The following is an 11,046-nucleotide window of genomic DNA, read 5'->3' as shown; positions in this document are numbered from 1 at the left end:
GCCCCCACTTTCTTCATTGATTCCCCTACAATTTTGGCCAAGATGACTTTCCACAAACGCCTCAGCAGCCAGCCGCAGCCCGCTGACCTAAAAGGCGCTGAATCCAGCCAATTAGAAAAAAAATGATTAGCCTAGCGATAATTAGCAACTCGGCGCAGGGCGAGACAGCACCAGCTCGTCAACTGTATTATCCGATTCAGCCAGGTTTGCCCCACAGCGATAAAGAATTAAAAGCCACCGAAGTGTAGTGATTCGACGGGGCACTTACATGACGTACGGTTAATATCGTTCTTAAGGAGAAGGTAGAATCCAATCAAGTTGTTTTTGCCCACCGGATGGAGCCCATTCCCAGTCCTCTGCATTGTCTAAGACCCTAGCAACACTGCAGCCCTGTATTACTCATACAGATTCATCAGACGCACATTTGAAAGCCCACGAGAAGACTACACATAAAGTTAGCCGTAAAACCTAACCCGCTTCATACAAGCACGTAGAGACAAACATTGGATGGCCGCAAAGAATGCGAGAGAACGTGCCGCATGTACAGGCACACGAGAGCACATCTAATCCACTGCCATTGAATATTGCCCGCGCGACCCTATTAAATGAAGCGACAGAGCCTCCAAGGTGAAAAGTTCCTGCCCCTGCTGTGCGCTGCCCCAAGGTGAGCCGCTGCCCCCCCTCGGGGCCTTGCGTGGCCTGCACGCTCGAGGCGCTGCCAGGTCGGAGGAGAAGAACTTCATAGGAACAAGAAGTCTCTCGTGACGCTTGTATCACGCCCTGCCCAGGAAGTTGTATCCAAAAAACAAAAAACAGGCATAATGCGGCGATGGGAGAGATTGCTTCGACTCTTGTGTCGCCATGCGAGTGGGAGACTTCACTGCCCGAAGCATAAGTAAGATATATAGCACGCCGATGCTGGCACTGCTGCTATGCATGCCTCCACGCAGTCATGTGTGCTGGATTAGCAGTGCGATACCATGCCTGAACTGCCGCAGACACCCTCCCCCCGCTCCGCCACCCACTTCTCCACCCCTCCTATCAGCCAGCCCAGCGATTAAAGGAGACGTACTGGCCCGACTATTATACGTAACATGTATATCCTCTAATCATCATACCGGGACCCTGGAGCTCCATTGTTGCCCTTCAAAACGCATATTAAAGCTCAATGAGCTTAACACGTTAGCACTGCCGGCACTCTAATGCAACGACACACACTGCAGTAATGGTCTATGCTGATTGCCCCTCGGAAATAGATGCTGCCGCCCCAAACTTAGTTAGCCAAGCTTTCCTTTTTATTAAACAAATATTTGCTGAGGACAGCATGGAGAAGAATACACCCCCCCCCCCCCCCCCATCGTATTAAGTTTTGTCTACCCAGTATATGCGAGCCTCATCACCGTGCATCAACCCGTTACTTAGTTCAATAAGAAGAACTTAGGTATGAGATGAGGTATGCTTCCAAAACTGTAAAATTAAAAGGTCTGCTGGCAAGAAGACACTTTTTAAACGGCCCAACCATCATGTCAGATACTGATTTATGTCTCGTTACCACAAACTAACAACTTAAATATGAAGAGCATCAGAAGAGTAAAGTGGTACTCTGCTCTTACAATCATCCAGATTGAAATGATGTAATTTGCATCTTCACCTAAGTGGGAAGGTGCGCCGAGCGGCGTGCAGCAATACAAAGACTCATTGTAAAGTGTTGTCGCAGGGAAGCATTCGAAGGCCTTTATCAATTCAACTCCACCCAGCCGAAGCAGGTTCAAACGACTCCACACGGGGGAGAGAGGTTGTGCTTTCGGCCTCTTTTATCTCTTCCTGATTAACTGTAATTGGTTATTATTATATATATATTATTATATAACTCTTGTGCAGCAGCTTGTGTTCAGACATTTAACATTTGACGACTTCTCAAATGAACACTTGAATATTGAAATGCTGACGTTTTAATTTGAGCATTTCAGGTATTTAAGACCTTTTGTAGAACACGTTATAGAAAAGGTCAAATGTGACGTCTTTCTGAAAACCAGATGTCAGGTGAAGGAAAACAAAAATGACACCTTTAAGCGACGGTGTAAACACAGCCTTGACTCCGGTTCAAAGATCACCGCTGTTACAAGCGACAAGCTGTAAAGAGGTCAAAGTGCCAGAGCGCCCCCCTCCCCCCCTCCCCCCCTCCCCCCCTCCCCCCCAATGAAACGCTCCAGTCACATGCAGCTTGTCGCCGCTCTCGAAGTCGTGCTTTGTCTCTAAACTGAATCTTCTCCTGGCACAGACGATCGTGTTGCTCTGCACACGATCAGCTGCTCAGATCTGAAGCCCCTGGTTGTTTATGTAAGCTGGTTTTATATGGCCCACTCGCTCCTGCTCTCCCTAGTAACAGCGGCCTCTCCTCCAGCGCGGAGGGAGCTCATGATTGGTCTATATTTTTATATCTAATTGCTGGAGATGAACAGCAGTGAGTGAGTGCCTGGGTGTTTCAGGTGGTGGGTGTGAGCTCGCAGAGAGACTCGGTGAACCAGGACGACGTGCAAACGGATTCTTTCTCTTGCAGTGTCAAACTTACAAAAGGCCGAAACAATAAAAAGAATCCTAACTCTTCACACTTTGAGGAAACCGCAGCAGTAAATGTATAAAGGGAAGATCCCCAATTCTCTTATTTCTTAACCATAAATAAGCCTTTTAAAAAAATTGTGTCACCTGACAATGTGCCTCATCACAAAGCTGTGTCATGGAGGGAAATGTCTCTCGCGTTGCTCTCGGTGGATTTGATCCATTCTGGCCGTGTTGGCTCTTTGCAACCCTGCAGGAGGTTGAGCTCGTCCTTCCAGCTCCGTCTCCTCCAGGTCACGCTCTGCTCTGAGAGCCACCGCAGCGAAGCCTGCCGGGTCACTTCTGTTCCTTGAGAACAAGCTAGAGGGTCTTTCCTATGTCGCCCTTCCTCGTCTGTTCCACGTCTCTTATTATTTCCGGCCCAGGCTCCGATGGAGTCGGGGCTGGATATCCTGAGAGGAGGAGGAGGAGCAGGAGGAGGAGGGGGCCGTCAGAGAAGCATTTCACCAAGCAGGAAAAGTGAAAGAGCGCTTGGGTTATCAAGCCCTCGCAGACCTCGCTCCTACACCCTGTGTTTGTGCTCGCTTCGTTTCCCTGCTTTCTCCCCGTTCTCTCTTTTTCCACATTCCTGCTGGAACAGACGGAGGTCGGAGCGGAGGTCACACCTTCCCTCTGATGTGTGCCAACAACAGACTCTTCGAAAGCCTCGTGCACCGTCTTATCTCATTAACCACCGTGTTGTCGGGTCAAATCCCACAACCGGAATCAGCTCCTTGGAATGTCATTCACACGTTTTGTTGTTTAGACTTTTCTATGTAAGGATTGTGTTTCTGTAGTGCTCTCTGTAAAGCCTCTCAATGAAGAACTCAACCCTTCCGGTCCTTTTAACAAAGATGTGTTCGTCTCCTGTGCAGACGATGAGCTGCTGATTGAGCGCAGCGTCCACAAAGGGATGATCAACCCCGGAGACGAGAAGCAGACGGTGGAGTACAAGAGCTTGATCGCCAGCCTCGAGTACACCATCCGGGTGCGCTGCGACGAACACTACTACGGTGTCAAGTGCAACAAAGTGTGCCGTCCCCCGCGACGACTACTTCGGCCATTACTTGTGCGACCAGTTGGGGAACAGAGGCTGCATGGAGGGCTGGACGGGGCCGGACTGCAAAGCAGGTACAAAAACATGCAGCTGCTAGATATAGAATATATGTTCTCCTCCTGCAAATAACATGTTTAACATCTGATCACCTTTATGTCAAGAGTTCACATCCTTAGTGCCCTCTTCGGAAATGTTTTGAAGTTCATATCACTTTGAAAGAATTCAAAGAATGTGTTGGAAACTCGTCACCTTCAGTTTTCCGACATTAAATGTTCTGTCCATTGTTACTCTGACGTCCCACAAACAAGAAAACACAGGAAATTAGACTTTAATGATTCGACCATCTGCAAAACAAAGTGCGAGACGCCACCCGAGGAATGTTTTGATGTTCTAGTTTTAAGAATGCTGATGAAACTAAATGACACGGACTCGTCTCTTTCTCTTTCTTTCCCCAAAAGCCATCTGCAAACAAGGCTGCAGCCTGGAGCACGGGACGTGCAGCATCCCGGGGGAATGCAAGTGAGTCTCCTCCCCCTTTTGTGTGTATCGTTTGTTCGCCGTACAGTGCGGCCGTCGAGGGACGTAAAAAATATGCTTTTGTTTGGATGGGAAGAGTTTAATGAGGATAACAGTGGTGACACAACAGAGTGATGGGGGTGTTGTTGATAACATACCAAGTGTCCTCACCCCCTACCTCCCCCATCCCTCCACCTCCATAATGATCCAGAAGCCATTGTTCTGCTTCCTGTTCTAAAGCTGGCCTGCTCCTGCCCACACACACACACACACACACACACACACACACACACACACACACACACACACACACACACACACACACACACATCCTCCCTCGGCCTCCTCCAGCATCTGAGAGGCACAGTGCCCCCTCCCTCCCCCCCACACTTAAATGTCTGCAGCCCACATCACCTCTTCCTGTCCTGGGCCTTGTTATGACTCGCCTGTTGGGAAGAGAGGATGAGTTGGAGAGAGAGAGAGAGAGAGAGAGAGAGAGAGAGAGAGAGAGAGAGAGAGAGAGAGAGAGAGAGAGAGAGAGAGCTCTCACACCTTTCAATATTCAAGAATAGAAAACAGTCAGTTGAGACTGTAACCCGGTGATACATCAAGTGTCCATCAAACATATTCATCACAATAATCAAAGTCATGTGACGCGTATGTGTTTATGTCTGTGTCACAAAGAGCTGATGAGGAACTAACTCAAACGAGTAGAAACAGAATGAAGAGGATCGTGTGTGAACTCTGCACACACACACACACACACACACACACACACACACACACACACACACACACACACACACACTGTAACACGGCTGCACAGCGGACTGTAAGAATACAACAAAATAAAAAAAGGCTGACCGGGCATGTGGAGCTGGACTGTACATTTAGACAGTGCAGCAAGCCAAACTGCACACACACACACACACACACACACACACACACACACACACACACACTCACACATAGTGGCAAGTATTTGGAAACGTCAGGAGAGGAGGGGGGGGGGGGGGTTTAACTGAGGCAGGTTTGATTTAGCTAAGATCTCGTAAAAAAAGAATACGGCTGACATTTCTCATCGGAAATGGCCGGAGGATTTGTAGAGAGAGGAACACCCTGGAATGTGTCTCAACATGTGATTTGGAGCTTCATCGCAATCAGTATCACACACACACACACACACACACACACACATATGTACACACACTGCTAGGAAACAGGAAGACGAACATCCGACCAGAAGATGAATACAGAGAGAATAAAAGACACTAATTCCAGTCTTTAACCTTACAAAATAGTTACCCACAAAATAATCCTAATTTAACACTTACTGTGTTTTTGGTTAGCTTTCAACTACTTTTCATGGTCGTCATCAGCATGTGGAGTTTGCTTAGTTGTCATGGAGATAAACTGTCATGGTGTATCAAAGTTCAGCCGTGTGACAGTTTGTCTCGTATGAAGGTGAGATAGAAACACCTTTAGTGTCGTCAGTCAGAGCTGATAGAACAAGTTGTAATAACACTGAGGTATCCTTCAGGTGAACAATGCAATCAAACTATTGTGACACTTTCCAAACAAACGAGGGCGAACCGTGTGTTAGAGAAACAAAGAGAGACGGACACTGAAGGGTTAAAGAAAAGAGAAAAGGAGAGAAACAGCAGAGGAAAACAAGAAATGTGTGTTTGGTATCTTGTTTCTTACACACGGCGCATTCACAACCTACGCTCCCTCATGTGACACTACTAAACAGGTAGCTAGGCAACAGCGGGCTAAGTCCGTCCACTGGATTTGGGCGCGAGGCTTTCCTGTAAATAATTCAGCAGACACACACACACACACACACACACACACACACACACACACACAGGCCCCCGCACCTCTACCCCTGCCCACCGTCCCGTCCTCTGGGTGTGGTTTGTCTGAGGGGCAGCAGCGGAGCAGGGGATATTTTGGGCTCCGGCTGGCCCCTTGCGGCCCCTTCCATTGATGGGACGGCAGCAGCCCGGCGACGGGGCTTGTGGGTAATGCCACCCTTGGCCTGTGGCTGCTCGAAACCATTTCCCTGCTCTCCCACACTGCAGCCAGACAGACTGTCCACGCTGCCACCACTGACAGTGTGCAGGGCACCACCGCTGACCGCAGTGCTGGACAGCAGCACATACTGTAGTAAACAATGCACAGCACTGTCACTCACAGCACACACACACACACACACACACACACACACGCACTTAAAGTTGCTGTATTCGTTCGTGCAGTTAAGGGAGTTTCAGTTTACAAATGTGCATGACAGTAAACTTGTCGTGCTTTAACTTGATGATTTGTCCTGGTTGCATTTTTATTATGGGATTCCTCAATGATGCAACTTATAAATGAACTCGACTCTTATAGAGGTAGAAGTGTTTGCTCGGCATCCATTTTGAAGCCGGAGTGGATGGACGGTGGTAGTGGAGGGCGGGCGGGGGGAGGGGATCGGTTGCTCCCTAAAATAGCCCCGACAGAGAAATGACAGGACAGGTGGGGCAAGGTTACCGCTGGCCTTGGAATAACAGAGTGCTGCCATAAACCAACAGATTAGCTAACCCTTCGCTGGCCTCCCCTCCGAGACGGCGAACCCTCGTTCCACAAACCCGCCGCTCATTCCAGGTTTGACCTCCACGGAGCTCACGACGCACGAAAAGCTGAGAACGCAACTGCAACAAAACAAACGGCTTCCTAAAGAAGTCACGGGAAGCCCAACGTCTTAATATTGTTGATAATCAGTTAAATAATAAAGACGTCGACTTCAATTGGCATATATTGTTTTGCATTTTTAGAAGAAAAGATGAATCAGTAATAACAGTAATCATTAGCTGCAGCCCAAAGCAGCTTTTGTGAAGACACACCTTGGTCTTTGTTGTTTCTACATACAGACACTGATTTATAGATTAGAATTCTACATTTGTCTTACTGCACTTTCCCCCACAGAAATACCTTTTAATTAAAAGTTCTTGGGGTTCAATTAAGGACAGTAATGACGAAGATGAAAGATGAACATGATGGCTTGCATTTGTTGTAAGCAGCATGATAGGACACACACACACACACACACACACACACACACACACACAGGAATGTCCCCTGGCGCTGCAGCAGACGTGTCATTCCCCTCGATGAAGACGTCCAGCTGATAGCTGCTGTGACATTTAGCTCAGACGTTTCTACTCGCAGTAGAAATTGTGAAAAGCATTTTGTGTTTAGTGTTTTGTGGCACGCCATTCTTCAGGACGTTTAACTGGCACGCTGCCCGACACCAAGCGCTCCTCTGCACCTTCACACATTGTCAAAGTATTAAATTACCTGTTTGCTATCGCTACGTAACCATCATTGTTTCATGCACAGCTCCCCCTGCGGTATTAAGTGCATCTGTGTGCCTGATGGTCCCTCGGGCCGGAGCTGTAAATAAGAACACGCTGTCAGTGTGCTCGTGCAACAAGAGGCTCTTCACTTACTGAATCTACTCCGACACTGTTGCACCCGCCGAACTCCATCGATCATCAGCGCTGACACAAGCATTCCACTATTTCAGTGACGTGAGAGCAAAAGTAAAACGGTGCTGTAACTGACTTTCCTCCGCGCCGTGTTGCAGGTGTAACTACGGCTGGCAGGCTCCGCTCTGTGACGAGTGCTTGCCGTATCCCGGCTGTGTTCACGGTACCTGCAACGAGCCGTGGCAGTGCACCTGTGAGAAGAACTGGGGAGGGCTGCTCTGCGACAAAGGTCAGATCTCTTGTTTGCATGTTTAACGAGCAACTTGTAGTCTTGTTTAAAAGATATAAATTCTGTATATTCTCGTGTTCTTCAGCTGTATTGATGTGAAACATTTTCAAGATCACACAAACAATAACTTTTATAAACGCAGACTTGATACTCTCTGTGTTGGATTTCACAACTCGTGCAATTTCCAAGAAGCAAAGTACATTAAAAAGAAGTCTGAAACGCTACACTATGATTTCCAAACACATAAAAACAGTTATTGACAGTTCGAGTTATTGTGAAGTATTTCCAGTATATGGGCTAAAACATGCAAAGTGCTACGTTACCCCACATAAGTGGCATGAGGTAAGACTCCAGTAGAAATGACATTTTCTGCAAATGTTCTGACATTGTGATGCTTGTAACCCACAATTAGATGATTGAGGAAGAAAAAGAGAAAGTGACATGGAGCCTGAGTTATTGTGTCTAAGTAATAAGTGTCTGTAAGTTTCTCTACAGATATCTTCTGACTAAATGTCACAAGTTTCACAGTATTTGCTAACGCAGTACTTTTCTTGTGTTTTGCTGTGCAGATCTAAACTACTGCGGGACCAACCGGCCCTGTAAGAACGGAGGGACGTGTATGAACACAGAGCCGGACGAGTATAACTGCGCCTGTCCAGACGGCTACTCTGGCAAGAACTGCGAGATCGGTGAGTCTCTAAATCGAATGAATCCAGGTTTTTTGTGCCGCGTCACGCTCAAACAAAGTTCTGACGAGCTGGAATTAAAGATGTATTTTCTTACATGCTCTCTCCAGCGGAGCACGCCTGTGTTTCAAACCCCTGTGCCAACAGAGGGACGTGCCATGAAGTCCCATCAGGCTTTGAGTGTCACTGTCCGGCAGGATGGTCCGGGCCGACCTGTGCTAAAGGTGAGAGCGGCGATTAGATGTACCACGTGGTCTGTTTGGCTGTTTGGGTTTTTGACTCTTTAAATCAGCGTCAGGAGGTTTGTACTTAGTTCAAATGATGGGATGTAGTGTAGTGTGTAGTGTACTGCTTGTATCTATGAGTGGTTTTATGATGGGATTTCAGGAAGTTAGGAACACAAGCAAATGTAGCCGCCACTTTCAGTGTTTTTCCCGCCTAATGTTCAGACTTAAAGACTTTCCGCTGATTGAGTATGCAAACCTCACTAAATGTCACCAGTGGAATAAGTCTGGAGTATTTTCAAGTGATACTGGCTCCAACATCAGTGTGCTTTGTGTTTCAGACACGGATGAATGTGCCTCCAGCCCCTGCGCTGAGGGCGGAACCTGCATGGACATGGAGAACAGCTTTGAATGCCTCTGCCCTCCACAGTGGACGGGCAAGACCTGCCAGATCGGTACGTGACTGATGTGTTGTGATCAAAGTGAATATTGCCGGACATCACAAGGTGTATTTCGAAAATTGGATTTGGAATATTTTGGAGGGAAAAACGTTTTATAAGTTTTATACATTTTCTAAAATCCTGATTCCAAACAGTGTTGCATGCTGGGTAATATTTTGTTGCGATGAAGCCAGTGTGTGTGTTTATGTGTGTGTTGCACGTACAATGAATGCCATGAATCCCATTTGCTTGCAGAGTTACAGGATATCTGTTTGTTTATCCTGCCGTGCCGTTTAACCAGTAGTGTTACTGCAGGAGGGCCACTCATTTCAAATGAGAGTGTGTGTGTGTGTGTGTGTGTGTGTGTGTGTGTGTGTGTGTGTGTGTGTGTGTGTGTATACGCACGCCCAACGGAGACTCTCGCTGGGTATGATCTGCAACTCGAGCCAGGTGACTTGAGGAAAGCTAAAAATAACCTCCCGCCTGGCAACTGCTAGCCTTGGGACAGAATATACTCCACCGGGGGGTTATCTTTGGCTCCAGACTGGGAATAACAGGGTTGTATGTACGCTACCGGGAGGCGACGCCCGGACATAGTGGAGCCCTCACCCCCTCAGCCAGGAAACACTTTATAACCTGTAAACATGCGCGCAGAGCAACCGAAAGGCTTCGGTTTGTGTTACATATTCTGTTATTCTAAGAGTGTTTCCCCTTTCAGGGAGCGGGGTGGTACCTGGGAGCGAGCGGGAAGGGGAGTGGGGGGGTGAGGTTGGGTTTTTGGGAATGGGTCGGGGTGTTTAGTTTCAGAAGGCCAACAGGTGCCGCTTACCTCCTGGGAGTAGTATTAATGCACTGAGTCGGTTTATAGTGAGCGTGGCGGGTGCGGCGATAGCTGCCTCTGAAACTGACCACTTGGAATGCCGCAGGTTGGCCTTTAGGGAATGCAATAGAGAGACATTAACCCTGAGGGAGGGGTGAGGATAGAGCAGTGGATGACATGAAACCCCGTCAGATGTGAACTTCACCCTGTAAATGTTCTGCCAATTATACATGTTTGAAAGATCCCCCACCCGCCCCCGAGTTATTTACCTATAAAAGTCATGAAAGCAATCTGACTACATAATACCAGGTGACAGCAGAACGGCTTCACCACACGCAGGTCAAATGACCTTTAAATGTTCCACTTAATAATCATTTCTAACGTGCATGAGGAGGATGAAGAGTAAGTCATTCAGCTGCAAAAGAAGTGAATATATTGCGCAAACATTGCAGCTCTTTCCAAAACGCTCAATATGGAACATTTCTGTAACGTTTCTGTGTTTGACTAAAAGCCAGTTCTGTAACAGTTGGGTAAAGACAGCAGCTCCCCCCAAAAAGAAACCAGTTGGAGGTCAGAGTTCAGAGAAGACCTCCACCCTTGGCCTGTGATGTTAGTGTGCTGTACCACATGCAGCTCCGCTTGGTGACGGGGCTTCTGAGCAGGTTCTCAGCTCTCATTCATTCTCTCTGTGTCTCTCGTCTCCATTTTGCAGACGTTAATGAGTGTGATGGGAAGTCTTGCCGCCATGCTTACTCTTGCAAAAACTTGATTGGTGGATATCACTGTGCCTGCTTTCATGGATGGGTTGGCCAGAACTGTGACATCAGTTAGTATAAATCCAGAAACTTCAGTCTCTCCTACCTGTAGATTAGACCATTAGACCCGAGGCCTGTCTTCTTTTCTGGCTAGCTTCTGCTCCATTAGCTTCTTCTCACTTTCACGT

At 47.6% G+C, this 11,046-nt stretch overlaps 1 protein-coding gene across 1 annotated transcript in view; it reads left to right on the top strand.

Annotated features, from left to right (window-relative positions):
- Nucleotides 1–605: 605 nt before the first annotated feature.
- The window catches only part of LOC115005053 (protein jagged-2-like), a 26,746-nt gene continuing 16,305 nt past the window's right edge, over nucleotides 606–11,046 (top strand). Inside the window, 10 exon segments of the mRNA XM_029426839.1 lie at nucleotides 606–664; nucleotides 2,816–2,894; nucleotides 3,365–3,634; nucleotides 3,636–3,729; nucleotides 4,114–4,174; nucleotides 7,803–7,933; nucleotides 8,503–8,622; nucleotides 8,730–8,843; nucleotides 9,185–9,298; nucleotides 10,816–10,929. Coding sequence (XP_029282699.1) covers nucleotides 606–664; nucleotides 2,816–2,894; nucleotides 3,365–3,634; nucleotides 3,636–3,729; nucleotides 4,114–4,174; nucleotides 7,803–7,933; nucleotides 8,503–8,622; nucleotides 8,730–8,843; nucleotides 9,185–9,298; nucleotides 10,816–10,929 — 1,156 coding nt within the window.

This window comes from Cottoperca gobio, unplaced genomic scaffold (genome assembly GCF_900634415.1).
Source record: "Cottoperca gobio unplaced genomic scaffold, fCotGob3.1 fCotGob3_245arrow_ctg1, whole genome shotgun sequence".
NCBI lineage: Eukaryota > Metazoa > Chordata > Actinopteri > Perciformes > Bovichtidae > Cottoperca > Cottoperca gobio.
This window is presented reverse-complemented; position numbering and strand designations above follow the sequence as displayed.